The following is a 14,281-nucleotide window of genomic DNA, read 5'->3' as shown; positions in this document are numbered from 1 at the left end:
TTGATGTGATATAAGACAAAAGAAGAGTTAAAAAAGTATCTTTTATTTTTATAAAATTATGATAAATACTCTTTCGTTTAATATAAAATAGATTGATAGAATAGATATCAAGAGTAAATTAGTAATTGAGTTAGTACGTAGTATAATGTAATTTTAATGAATAATATTTATATTCTTGAATAGTGTTATTATGATGTTTAGCTATTATTTTATAATAAATGATTGTATTCTATAATAAGAAAAAATTTATTCCAGAACGAGAGAGTGACATTTTTTGAAAAATTATACATTTACAAGAGTTTTCTTTTATTTTCTTTAAGAAGAAAAGAGTTGTCATATTTAGCTAGATGTCAACGGGGGCATCCATATTAAGAATACTACAAAGTTCTTACCCGATCTGCTGCTCGATTACATTCGCTACATACATGATCCAAACCTCACTAAAATTTTCTTTTATCATTTATGAGTCCGAAAGTTAGATATGAGCTGAACAAAGGGCCAACCCTCCCCAGATACAGAGTCACTTAGGCTCCATCGAGATTTTTTTTAGTTGCCTAGTCTAGGCTTCAAGCCATATGCGTTGACGAACAATTGCTCCGAACCAAACAGAGTCGAGACTTGCTCCAAGCTGTTGTATTGCCGAGCTGTTCCTTCAAGCTAATCATACTGTCGAGGCATCAATCGAGTCAAGCTAAGCCACCCGACCACTAAATTACCAAACAATTTTTTCATAATATTATTTGGGGTTAGAGTTGAACAGATGACCTCCTTAGTCATAAGGAAATAGAGTCGTTAAACTTATTACACTCTCATCTACCGTACTCCTCACCCTGGGCACCCTAGATGTAAGCATTAAATCGTGGGCTGTAGGAATTGTGTACAACCGGGACTTGGATAAGTAGGTGGCAAGTCTTTGTTGGCTTGCCAATCTGGCAATTAATCCTTTCCTTTTCAATATAAACGCCAAATAACGATAATTTTCATAGTAAGTCAAGCAAAACAACCACCGTGCCTTTTGTATATGAACAGCTGAAGGGCGGCTTCAAAAGGCATTCTCATATATTCCATCGGAAAAGGAAATAAATAATTAACTAGACCTCTTGAATTATCCACGTATTGCCAATTTTTACATGCTCACTGTCGCCTTTTCTTTTAGTACACATCAACCTTTTAAACCGTACTAAATCTCTCACTCTTGATGATTTTAATAGAAAAGATCAAATGACCATTTTATTTTTATTTTTATTTTTATTTTTATTTTTGCCTCTTTCTTTTTTCTAAATAAGAATAAAATGTTAGGCCTAAATTAATTATGTGATATTTATATATTATTTTTTAATAAAATCTAACAGATACTAATAAAGGGGGTATTTCCAAAATTCTCTATGGTTAAAAAAGGCTAATGATGCGCCATAATATATAAGGTCATGGTATAATTGTTCCCAAAAGATTTTGTAGCTAAATAATTACATGCTTGGATTGTGGAGTTGCAATTACAGAAGTCCATTCACCTGATTTTGTTTGCTTTGAGTTTAAGAACTCCTAAATTAGTTCAGTAACAAATATTTTTTAAAATTATTTTTATATCTAACTAAATTTATTTTTTTTAAATTAAAATTAAAAAATAAAATAAACTAATTAAGTTCGGAGCTTAATCTCAAATCCAACAAAGCCTAGGTCTTAGTCTACCGAATAGAGGTAATAGATATATGGCTAGATTGTGGAGTATTTTATTTTGCTTGTGTAAGTCTATATCTGAAATGAAATTGGAAGCTACCAAGCAATCTACAACGGTGGATGAGAAGACTCAGACTTCAAGAAAGACTTGGATAGTATTTTTAAATGTCTTTCTTTTTCCTCCTTTTGTGTTTGTTTCTTTCTATAAATTATTTTTTTAATATAAATATATTAATTAAGACTTATAATTAATATCAGCAAGTCAAAAAAGTTGTGCTAAGAAATAGCCTTTCCACGAGCACCCAAAATAATATAAAGACCCCATTTTAGCTAGTCAATCAGCAACACAATTAACTTTACTAAGTACTTAAAATTTTTTATATTTAGAGAAATATTTAATAAAAAAGAAAATATTATCTATAATTCTTTCGGTGGATCATCGAGTATTGTGAACCCTATTAAAGGTGTTGGCACGCAAAAGAGTCATTTTCGATTCAAATAGGAAGGCTGATTATCCGTTTAACAGTAAAAAGAGCTTCACGCGCCACTCAGACTTTAACTTATATAGTATTTTACATCAAAATCCTACAATTAAAGGAGATTGCTTTAAAGCCGTCACCCCTAGTTTTAGAGGGTCCTACGAAGGAGGAATCGTTAATTTTTATCTTTATTCATATCCATGATCACCCCTGATGTCACTGAAAATTAGATTACTCATTGGCTTCGAGATTAGCCAATGCACAATTTCAATCTAAGCGGGAGAGGTGGATCTCCGGAAATACTATTGTAAGACCATCTTCTTCTTCTTCTTCTTCTTTTTAACCTTCTTCGTGTTTCTACAGGACTCTTACTATTGTCGATGTTGACTTAGGAAATATTATTGTAAGACCAGCTTTCAAGTATGTCTCCCTTGGGATTGTTTTTATATATACCTTGGTCTCATCTAAACCCATCTCATCGTTTCACTCGCTCGCGGGCACTCACACCCCTTCTCTCCGCTCCAACTCCATTTACCCGGTAAGAAATAAAAGAAGCGAGAGATGATGGACGAATGCTTACCGTTGATCCTGGAGTCTGTGCTCGGCTGGTTAACCCCGACTGTCCTTTTCGTGTTCATCAACCTCGTGATCGGCACCATCGCCGTCACCTCCCGATCCAACCATCGCGATCAAGATCGACCTCCGCTGCTCCGCCGCGCCCCTTCCTACGTACTCGAACGCCTCCGCTCCTTCAACCTCCCTTCGACCCATTCCGAAACCCTAGCGTGGTTCCACCCCTCCCCGCAGCCGGATCCGGTCGCCGCACCGCCAGTTCCGGCGGCGGAGGAGCAGATCCAGAAGGAGAAGCACTGCCGACAACGGAGGTTGGTCCGGAGCAAGTCGGAAGGGAACCCGACGGTGGGGATGAGGAAGCCGGCGAGCGAGACGCCAGAGTTCGCGCGCTTCGAGGAGGAGAGGGCGGCGGATGGCGATTCTACGCCGGAAGATGATGGCGAAAGTGGAGAGGGTGAGGATGGTGAGGTGGACGCGAGGGCGAACGACTTCATTTCCCGCTTCCGGCAGCAGCTGAGGCTACAGCGGCTGGCTTCCATCATGAGGCGCCGGGAGATGCTTAGCATCGGTGCTGCAGCTTAAAATCTTTCAGGTAAACTAAAATATGGTTACCAAAACAGAAGAAGCATTAGACTACTATTTCCATATTTCCTATCTTAGCTTTTCCTCTTTCTTTTACCCTTATATTTTGATGTATTTTTCGTAATTATCGATAGTATCAAAGGGAGGATTCGAGATGTTCACCAGGGGCAGATGAAAATTTTCGATTTTATTAAATTGGTAGGACCCATAGATAGAATCACTAGAGTTGCACAGTTGTCAGTTGATCGTTCCCTTTTATGAAACAATAATAAGATAACTGGGATTAAGGTGTTTCTGTCTACCCCCTGACCATTCCAAGGAAAGAAACAAGCTGAAATTTATACTTTGACAGAAGGTAAATGGATAAGCCTATGCAAAACCAGCAATGAATAGATCCAGGGATAGAACTTTCTGCTTCACAAATGTTTCTACAACATCTACCTTCGATCTACCAATTAGCAATGAATGATAATTATGATGATAAACCAACAAAAGATTCACAGTTGATACACTGAATCAATTAGGATATACAACAAATGATAACTTGTAATCAAGATCTTAACAGAGCTGTATGGAAGCAGTAAACCTTTCTTGGTTACAAAATGATGCATAATCTTAAACTAGAACGATGTGTGATTGATGCATGTGTTGTCAGTTAGAAGAAATCGATAAAAGAATATACAGAAGGATATGGTCCCACATATAGCTCCTCAAGAAAAATGAGCAATCGGCATCTTCTATTGTGCCTCAAAGCTTCCCTATGGAATATTGAATCCACACCACTCTAGTCTTCTTCTTCCTCAGGTGGTAATGTTGGACTCTTTGAGCACATAGTAGTGTTGTGAAGTTCCTTCATTTTCTCTACTGGTTTGCACAAACCTGAGAAAATTTACCTAACTTGCTCAGTAGAAATCTACGTACTCAAATACGTACATGTGATAATATAAAAAATACCCATGATACAGGGATTAATCATGAACAATAATCTGTGTCAAATCTCCAAATGTGATTTCATCTAAAAGAGACAACAGGAACGTGCAAATATGCTTCACCACAATAACAACAGGAACTAATTGTAACTATTTTAATTCGGAGTATTAGCTTAGGCTGCAGTAAGGATAATATAGAATTGGATGGGGGTGGGGCTTGACATCCCCCAATTTCCCCTACCTGAACACTTTGGAACGTCCCAAACAGCGATGGACTTTGGTGTGCATGTCGGATCACAAATTGCTTGGTTATCTTCATGATTGACATTCATAGAAAGCATCCATGAGCCGATAGTGACATCCTCATTGCTGAACATTCTTAAACTGGAAATTAAACATACAAAGAACTTGACAAAATTAGGATGAACAAAATGAACAATACAGAGTTGATCATAGCAGCAGAAACAGAAACAGATATAAAGCTAATAACTGGCAATAAAGCTGTTTCCTGTTAGAAGATGTATCATCAATAAGATGTTATGCAACTTTCCTCTTAAATAAGTGAACGGAGATGCTCAATATAAATGGAGAAGAAACACAAATTTTGCACATCAAAATTATGAATATTTAAAATATCTAAATAACATATTTCTAAGTAATTCTAAAAATTAAAAAAATATCTATAAAAGCAACACAATTTTATTTCTTCAATTATTTATCCATTCTTAACTAATAATTAGGTTTTAGTACATCAAATTATATCTCACCATTTTACCAAAAATCAACCTGAAAGCAACTTTTTGCAGCCAAGTGCTCCCTTGGAACAATTCAAAAGGTAAGAAATTTGGATCAGGGAAATCTAATTAGTAATTACATCTTTAAAACACATATTGAAAATTGTTAAAGCTATTTCTAAAATCCTCAAGGAAAAGGAATAACAAGTATGTACATGGCAACCTTTTCAATTTCATACAAGTATAACAGAGCAAACAAATTAGTATATAACTGACCTATCATTTTTTGCATTTGCTAATGCTTCTACCACCTGGGAAGAAAGAGCATAGATGGGGCCATAAGCATGCAGAAAATACTCGTTACCAATTAAATGGCCTGAACTTTCATACCTGCAATTAAGTGGAAAAAAGTATTCAATAAATTTTCCACAAAAAAGAAAGAATACAATAAAAACCAGTGAAAAGACATAAGATCAAAGCAATGAAATCAACCATTTCATCTTTGGGTCACTGATGACTGGTCCTTTCTTCATGCAACCGATGTAGGTCATATGATGAGATCGATCCTTGGCAAGAAGAGTTGCAAGTCTATCTGGTAAATCAGAAGAGAAAGTGTCATGTAACATAGGAGTAGCTCCAATACCTATCTAAATCAACCAAGTTTACCTGGCCGAAGATAAATGTCATCATCAGCTTTGACATAAAATTCTGCATCAAAAAGGTCAAAAGCTGCTCTGAAAAATGCTAACCTAAACAAAGAAGAAGCATCCTTTTATACATTTAAGTAATGATAAAAGAATAAGCAAACTAAACACTTTGTCTTACGTCTTATATGGGAGCTTCATGTACTCTTCTTCAACATCTATGAACATGAAGTCATGATAGGTGTCTACTTCTTTTTGAAGATCTGCCATTTTCTTTGAATCTTTTGTCCGGCCAATTACAAATCTAAAGGCTAAACCAGTTGCATGTTCCAAGCTGCAAAAGGCATTAGAGAGTAAGTTGTGTACCATGTATGAATGAAAGGTTCAGGAACTATGCAAGAGTACCAATGAACACCCTAATGTTTGGTTCTCCTTAAGGGCTAATAAATTTCACAAGCCAACTATTTGACATTTTCTTCTTTGATTTGATTCAAAGAACTAGGTTAGAGAAAATGAACATTCAAAAGTATTGACGTACATATCTGCTAGATTTGGCATGTCTCGGAATATCGTACTTTTTCAGCTAGCAAGACATGATATCTTATTGGAGTTACAATGCCTGACAAGACAAATAACTCTGCACACATCCTTTATTTACATCTGGCATGCATGAGTTTCCTATTAATTTCCTTACATGGATGGACTTGTTTTACATCAGTTCTTTACCAAGCCTCATGTCACAGGGTTCACGAAGAACCCATCACCAAGTTTGGTCTTAATTCTTCAGATTGTAGGAGTTATTCCTAGGCTAAGAATCATTGATCAAATTGAAAGCCAAGGAACCTTTTTCCGGAATCTATTATGACTGTGCACTCATCACTTAATAGTTTATAGAATGGTCCAGTGGCATGATTTCAGTACCACCACTTATCAGCATCTTAAGATAAATTAACTACTTGAGTTTTCTGATTTTGTTAGAACTTAGAATCCCCAGTAGTGGCCCCCTTTCTTGACTTGAGTTGCTATTTGACTTAAACAATGATGTACTGCCACTTATGCAACCACGATACTTTACTTCCAATTGAATATAGAATACAATTAACCAGCTTCCTTCAGATTACAATGAAAAGAAAAGAAAGAAAAATTCCATATTGTGATATCCAAAGTTGAAACACATTTATTTTTCAACAAAGTTGCTACAAGCCTACATCTAGGAATAAAAAGATACTTCATGATCTATGTTGCAGATTGTCTTAGCTGCGGTATTCATCGGATGATCTATGTTGCAGATAGATATGTTCAGATCATTGAAGTATTTTTTTTAAATAAAAATGAAAATGTGAGTTTTGCTTAAATACATTTCTAGTACTTCTTAGGCACTTTGAAGGAGGAGATTATCAACATTTGTTAATGACAAGAGTACTAGACAGGTAAGCTTAATAAAAGACAGACTACTATCTCATACTTCCAGTTATTTCATCAACATTTGATCATAATAGTTATTTCATGAGGCATAATCTATAAATTTGGAGGACCAAGTCTGTATTCATGCCACATTGACAATGCTGATGTGGACATCGTCAGACTTGAGCTTAGAAGTTTTAGATCTTCGCTACCTACTCAACTACATAGTCGCATCTGAAGCATAACTTAAAACCTCCAAGCACGACTTTCCTCAAACAGCTAGATATACAATAAAGAAACCAAATGCAAGAACTTCACCTCAGATAGATTGTTTCTTTACTTTGTATGTGAAGTACAACTTCTTTCATTTACTATGTGACTTTGTATTTATAATTTCTACTGCAAGGAATTGGAAAGTTAAAATTCTGGAAGAATTTCAATTTCTTGTATTGATAGCCTTGAGATAAATGCATGTCATTTCCTGAAAGGATCATAACATCTCTCTCTGTTACTGCCTTTTTCAGGTTCACAAATGACAGTCTGCAATTTTTCCTACTCTAGCCCTAGTCCATTTGGCCATGGATAGGGCAAAATAGTGCATATATCACATGGACAGAATGATAGAATTGTTGCATGAAGAGACAATGCTAGATCTAAGCACATGTATGTATGAAAAGCTTACCAAATATTATATGCAAATTGCAAACCAGATCTTTAATATTAGATACAAATCAAAATCTACTCCGCTTTCATTGTTTATATAATTAAAATGCTAATTCGGACCAGATTTCCTCAGATCAAGACCAGCTCCAAATTCGACCACCCAGGCCTTATGATAGGCATAAACTGTATTAGACATTAGAATCACTATATTATGGCACATAGCTATTAGTAATTGATTAGGTAAAATTATGTGAGATCTTCGAATTGTAATCATCACGAAGCACGTTCCGAAATACCCGTTCAATCGCGCATGCCATGTAGCTAAGTATTCAAATTTCGTTCTTCTGTAAGCAACAACCGAAGAAGTATCAAAGTTTAATAGGAGTAGATCAGATCTCACCTCTCCAAGCTCTCGGGATCCGGAGGGAACCATGTGCTCCGGAGCGCAGCCCTCCGATCTGCCGATCCGAACCCGGTTAGGACCCCAACGAATCCTAGCACCTTAGGCCGCGCGACGGCGACTCCTCCGCTGGAGGCGGCTCCTCCGCCGGCGGCGGCGAGCGACTTGGACCGGAATGTCCGGAGCGAGTCCTCGGAGCGACCGCAGCGGACGACGGTGACGATCCGCGGCGGGCGGCGGAGGGCAGATAAGGCGAACACGATCCCGGCAGCCCCGACGAGGAGGCAGGCGGCGGCGAAGAGGAGGAGGAGGAGGCGAGAAGAAGAAGAAGAAGAGAAGGAGGAGGAGAGGGCAGAGTAAGCTCTGGTCTTCTTACCCTTGCCGTCGTCGTCGTCTTTAGCATAGGTGTGAGGAGGAGAGGAGGAGAGGGGGAGGAGACTGCGATGGAGTTGCATCGAGATTCGTGGGAGGATATTTATAGCCGCCGGATCGGAGATGGAGGGCGGAGAGTGTGGGAGTTGCAGGGTAATCGGAGGCTACGAGGTGAGCTGAATAGTGGAGTCGACGATGGGTGGTTGGGATTGACGACAATGGAAGCAACTAAAAAGGAGGAGGAATTATTTTGCAAGAATAAATAAGTCGCTTCCTTTTATTAAATACCCATAACATGACACTGACTCAGTTTTAGTTTTAAAGCTTAAAAGGTTTTCTACAGTGCTCTTCTAAATTTGATGTCCATAGAGTTAGTTTATTACAACTCTTAGTCTTAGAACATCATATGAGCATGTACCAAAAAGGGTAGACTTTCTTTGTTATTTTAAATGGTTCATATTTCTAACTTTTAATTAGTACGATAAGAAATGCAGTATTGCCGATAGAGATGAAGACATGAAAATAAAGGGACAAAAAATATTAAATAACAGTGGGAGTTTTTTTATCGATTGATTTAGGAAGATGATTCCAAGGATTAGATTTATCTGAAATAGAGAACATATTTAAGCTTCTTTAACTTGGTGAAGAAAAGATTAGTCATGCTACTTAATTGAACAAATATCTACTGATATCATTCCACAACAGCACACAAAGGATACGCTAGATATAATTGAATGAAGGATTAATGGATAACACAAAAAGGACTCGTTACAATGAGTAAAAACAGAAGGCAAAATTTGTGGCTTGTATGCAAGTTAATGAAATTTGCGTCTGATTGAATATCGAGATAAAAAAAACAATAAAAATTAAGGGGAAAAAGTTTAAACCAAGTTTGACCAAGACAAGCATAATTTAAACACAAAAAAAGACATTTTGGATCAAGAGTCAACCAGAACTCAGACGAAGACAACTGCAAAACTTGCAAAGATGGTATACATGTTTATTTGTCCGAGTCACCACCATTGCAAAGAAATAAAAACACTTCCACTCAAAATGTCTTCTTAGTTATATCACACTTCACAATCATAACCGATATTCAAAAAGATTATTAATAGACTTAATACTACAGAGAGAATAAATATCAAGTCGAATGAAAAGACTTCAAAGGAGATCAGCAACATTTGAAGGTAGCTCCTCGATCACAACATTGTAAAACCTCTGAATGTCAAAGAGCATCCTTTCATCATCACGCGTGATAAAGTTAATAGCTACACCCTTCCTTCCAAATCGTCCACTTCGTCCAATTCGATGCAGGTAGTTCTCTGGTTGCGTTGGCAGATCATAATTTATAACAAGGGAAACCTGCTGGACATCAATACCACGGGCAAGGAGATCAGTGGTGATGAGCACACGAGAGGAACCAGATCGGAACTCCCGCATTATAATGTCTCTAGTGTTCTGATCCATGTCACCATGGGTTGCTGAGACGGTGTGATCCCTGCTTCTCATCTTGTCAGTAAGCCAGTCCACCTTGCGTCGAGTGTTGACAAAGATAACACTCTGCGTAATGGCCAAGGTCTCATACAAATCACAAAGGGTCTCAAGCTTCCAGTCTTCCTTCTCAACATTGACATAGAACTGCTTGATACCCTCCAAGGTAAGCTCATCACGCTTTACAAGGATTCTCACAGGTTTATTCATGAATTTGCGAGTAATCTCGAGAGCCTCAGGAGGCATTGTTGCAGAGAAAACACCAACCTGAATTTTTGAAGGAAGAAGCTGGAAGATGTCGTAGATCTGAGCAGGAAAAGGAACTTAGGTTAAGATTAGAATAAAAGGTATTCTCAATGTAAGATCAGAAATTAAAACAACATAAGTTGATGCAATCTGAAAACAAATATCAATATGTGTGCGCAAAACACACACACACACACACACACAGATATATATAGTAGGAAACACAATATTTGGTAATATAAGAAGAAACAAAATGCAACAAAAAGGTCACACATTATACACGTAAGAATGTTGATGCATGGAAAGACAGAAACTTTTGAAATAGCACCCAAACTTTCCTATCGAAGCCATTTTTCATTGTGTGAAATATTTTATACAACTGAGAGATTGTAGCCACAATTTGGCATTTGAAGAATAAATAACAAATAAGCCCAGAAAAATGTAGCATGATCTTATTCATATAGCACCCAAACTTCCCTATCATATACATAGAACTATAGAATCCAAGATATGACCATCCTCATAATAGAAGCCTTTTCCCAACATATGAGGTCAGATAGCACACCACAACTCAAAGATAAGAAAGTTCAACATGTTTTAACTGTCTTCAGCTCAACATCAATTATAAAAGAATGTGTATCAAGTTCCAGCATATTAGACAACAGAAAAACTTGTCATTAAAGCTATAAGGCTAGTTGGCTGGTAGAATAATTCACATCCTTGGTTGTAGCTTAAACTCATGCAACCTATAAGCAAACCTTGGCACATGACCGCTAGATCTAAATTCAGTAACTGCATTCAGGTCGAAAGAGTAACTAACCTACAATGACTTGCGAGTCCCAGAATGTGAGCATGTGAAATCATGAATATGGTTTATCTTAAGTGGCATCAAAATACATACATGGTTATGTGTCCCCCCTATACCAGCTATCTAGCAAATACTGATGCAGCTACAAATCTCTAGATTTTTTTGTTATTTAGTAATCCTGCAAAGAGTGCAAAACTAACATCCAACCATAGTCCACTCTCAAGCATGTCATAATAAGCTCGAAATATACTCAACGTGATTTGCAGCATCAAATTCACTCAGCAAAGAGCAACAGACATTATTATCTATTTGCAGCATTATGCCAACTCAGGAAGTTATCAGTATCAAGTTTGGTGGTTCCACAAGACAATGCATAAAGTTAACTATCATTACTGATCCCTTTGTCCTAGGCTTCTAGTAGAATTTGTGGTGAAACTTGTTCTTATGCTAATCAGAAACTAAATGGGATTTTCCTGCATGGAAAAATTATCACAAAATTAATCTGATTGATCATAAAGAAAATTGAGCTTCCTAATATAGGGTATGAGACAGAAGGATACCTGATCCTTGAAACCACGTGAAAGCATCTCATCTGCTTCATCCAATACAAACATCTTAATGTAGTCAGGGCGCAAGGATTGCCTCCGTAACATGTCAAACACACGACCTGGTGTCCCAACAACGACATGAACTCCGCTTGAAAGAATACGTTGATCTTCTCGAACGCTAGTTCCTCCTACACAAGCATGAACTTTCACACCAAGATAGTCACCAAGTGCTCGCATAACCTTTTCTATTTGTTGCGCTAATTCTCGAGTTGGAGCAAGAACCAAAGCTTGGCATTCAACCAATCCATAGTCAAGCTGCTGCAACACTCCAGAACAGAACGTCGCAGTTTTTCCTGTCCCAGATTGCGCCTGTTGGATAACATCAAGGCCTTTGCAGAAAGGAACAATTCCTCTTTGCTGGATTGCAGAAGGCTTTTCGAAACCTAAAGAAAGGGCATTTAATTGAACAGTATTGGCCATTAGACTATTTACATGCCATAACTGGACTGTATCACAGAGACAAGTCAAACGAAGTAATAGTGTGTACCATAGGCATATATGCCCCTCAAAAGGTTTTCCTGCAGACCCATGGCATCAAAACTATCGTAAACCTCATCATATGATGTAAAAAAATCTTGACCATCTTGTGTAAGCCTAACCACACCAATATAAACACATGGAACATTAGTAGTAGTACAGTTGATGTTATGAAAAAGAAGCCACTGTGAAAAATAACTAGTAATAACAGGAAAAAGGTAAAGTCTAATACAGCTCATTCATTTTGGAATCGTATTGCCGTGCATCAAATTGAGATCCTTCTTGTGCCGTTCCTGCCATGTCTGTCACATGAAGGTGAAAAATTAACAAGCAAATTAACCAATTCTGTGAAGCAGTGTCATTTGAATAATACTAAAACCAAGTATATTCACAAAAAGGATAATTTCCACTGAATATGAACTTCAATCCTTAGGGAGCCATCTCCGTTTGGTATCATCGATTCCCCTAATTTGGTTATGACTACATTAGAAATTCGTGCTGCAATGCTACTGAAAAGTGAAAACTGATTAGAAGCCTATGCATTTGATCCCATAGGCTTTGCAATGCTACTTTCCAACTATGTTTCTGTTATATAGGAAGCAAACAGGTTGATTAGAAGCCTATGCATTTGATCCACTCATCATGACAACACAAACGTCTTTCCAGCTGCCCTCTTCTTCTTGATCCAATTTCAAAAGACTAATTTGTGGAAAGCAAATATTTGTAAGTGAAAGTCCAACAAAGTAGTGAACTTCATTGTCTAAGGAAGCACACAAGAAGACCAAACTTCCAAACATATTTACTACATTTCGATATTTCATAGAACAAGTTACAAACTATTATAAGGCGAGGAAAGTATAGAAGAAGATATTAAGGGAATGATTCAGCACGCAGAGTTTTAAGTTGGCATCCTACAAATTTTCTGACACTGAACTGACAAAGCAAATAGCAGGAAATTATACTATAACCTATGAAACACAAAACTAACTTTCGAGTCAGAGATGAAAAGAAGAAATCACTTCCTCAATCATAACCAATCATAAGAACAATTCTTTAGATTTTAGTCACCTATTTGTACCTTCAAAATATTGTCCTTTAATTATTATAAAAAAAAGATCTTTTCTACATCCTACGCTAGTTCGTCTTGCTAGGTTAAATTCCAGCTTGTCCTGATCTCATACGCTTCCATACAAAGATATCAGACAGTAGATCGGCTCACGGAATCAAGTAAACAGCTAATAGCAACTCGAAGTGCACCTACGAAATCCCTAAACACGAATCGACGAGAGACTCAAATCGATCCCACCTTCGAATTGGCTTAAAACGTGATCATCCCTTCGATCGAGAAAGATAAGGTGAGAGATCCGATGAATTTACCTGTGGTTGCCGAGAGCCGAGAGGAATCCGAAGAGCGCGACTGATGAGATAGAGAGTGGAAGAGAGGAAAGCGAAGCCGAGAGTCTTGAGATTGGAAAGAGAGATAGAGAGAGGAAAGCAAAGCTACATGTACATTATATAAATAATAAAGTCCGAATTGTGGTAGGAAAAGGAAAGTCGGAAAGGTTAGGTGAAAATCGGACCCGATCCGCTATCCGACCTGATTCAGATTGGATTCGGATAAAAATTTTCTATCCGATTCGGATACGGATTCGGATACAGATAAATTTTTTAAAAAAAAAATCAATACGGATTCGGATACGGCTCGGATATATTTTTCGGATTCGGATACGGATATCGGATATCCGTTTATCCGCATATTTTTTTTAAATAATTTACAGTTTTTAATTTCTTTACTTAAATAGTAAATATTAATATTATTACAAATAATACATTATATATTATTTATAGAGATTAATTTCTCTAATTTTATAAATTTGACATATAAAAAAATTATTTAGCATAAAACTCTTAATAATTTTGTGTTAATTATATATAAATAAAATATTATAATTATTTGCAATTCAATCAATATCCGTTTAAGATTCAATCATCTATCCAAAAATTATCCGTATCTGTTTACTTAGGATATGGTTTTAAATTTTGCTATCCGAATCCGTATCCGGACTAAAAATATGGATCGGATATGGATTGAGCACTATCCGATCCGTTTTCACCCCTACCAAAATTGGGTTACAATTTCGAAGGTGTAGATATCCTACACGGACCCGGTTGTAACCTTCTCTTAAATTTACTA

At 37.0% G+C, this 14,281-nt stretch overlaps 3 protein-coding genes across 4 annotated transcripts; 1 reads left to right on the top strand and 2 right to left on the bottom strand.

The window, feature by feature from the left end:
• Positions 1 to 2,341: 2,341 nt before the first annotated feature.
• LOC140784167 (pathogen-associated molecular patterns-induced protein A70-like) lies at positions 2,342 to 7,731 on the top strand. 2 transcript variants are annotated; one of them, XM_073131412.1, is made up of 2 exons: positions 2,342 to 3,321; positions 7,547 to 7,731. In XM_073131412.1, the coding sequence occupies exon 1, from the start codon at positions 2,718 to 2,720 to the stop codon at positions 3,309 to 3,311; it is 594 nt and encodes a 197-aa protein (XP_072987513.1). In that variant the 5' UTR covers positions 2,342 to 2,717; the 3' UTR covers positions 3,312 to 3,321; positions 7,547 to 7,731. The 2 variants fall into 2 exon arrangements, with proteins under 2 accessions (XP_072987513.1, XP_072987521.1); XM_073131420.1 differs by lacking the exon at positions 7,547 to 7,731 and having other exon boundaries at positions 2,344 to 2,463; positions 2,549 to 3,472.
• Positions 3,767 to 9,317, bottom strand: LOC140784152 (probable beta-1,3-galactosyltransferase 12). Its single transcript, XM_073131387.1, has 7 exons — positions 8,086 to 9,317; positions 5,800 to 5,952; positions 5,641 to 5,723; positions 5,467 to 5,566; positions 5,251 to 5,364; positions 4,482 to 4,624; positions 3,767 to 4,190 (listed from the first exon to the last, which is right to left on the bottom strand). The coding sequence occupies exons 1-7, from the start codon at positions 8,538 to 8,540 to the stop codon at positions 4,096 to 4,098; spliced, it is 1,143 nt and encodes a 380-aa protein (XP_072987488.1). The 5' UTR covers positions 8,541 to 9,317; the 3' UTR covers positions 3,767 to 4,095.
• Positions 9,318 to 9,368: 51 nt separating this feature from the next.
• On the bottom strand, positions 9,369 to 13,570 carry LOC140784159 (eukaryotic initiation factor 4A-15-like). Its single transcript, XM_073131401.1, has 5 exons — positions 13,465 to 13,570; positions 12,320 to 12,389; positions 12,098 to 12,204; positions 11,563 to 11,993; positions 9,369 to 10,254 (listed from the first exon to the last, which is right to left on the bottom strand). The coding sequence occupies exons 2-5, from the start codon at positions 12,385 to 12,387 to the stop codon at positions 9,619 to 9,621; spliced, it is 1,242 nt and encodes a 413-aa protein (XP_072987502.1). The 5' UTR covers positions 12,388 to 12,389; positions 13,465 to 13,570; the 3' UTR covers positions 9,369 to 9,618.
• Positions 13,571 to 14,281: the final 711 nt, after the last annotated feature.

Source organism: Typha latifolia, chromosome 1 (genome assembly GCF_019914945.1).
Source record: "Typha latifolia isolate L0001 chromosome 1, TyphaL0001v2, whole genome shotgun sequence".
Taxonomy (NCBI): Eukaryota; Viridiplantae; Streptophyta; class Magnoliopsida; order Poales; family Typhaceae; genus Typha; species Typha latifolia.
The sequence above is the reverse complement of the archived record's forward strand: the minus strand, read 5'-3'. Positions and strand labels throughout refer to the sequence as shown.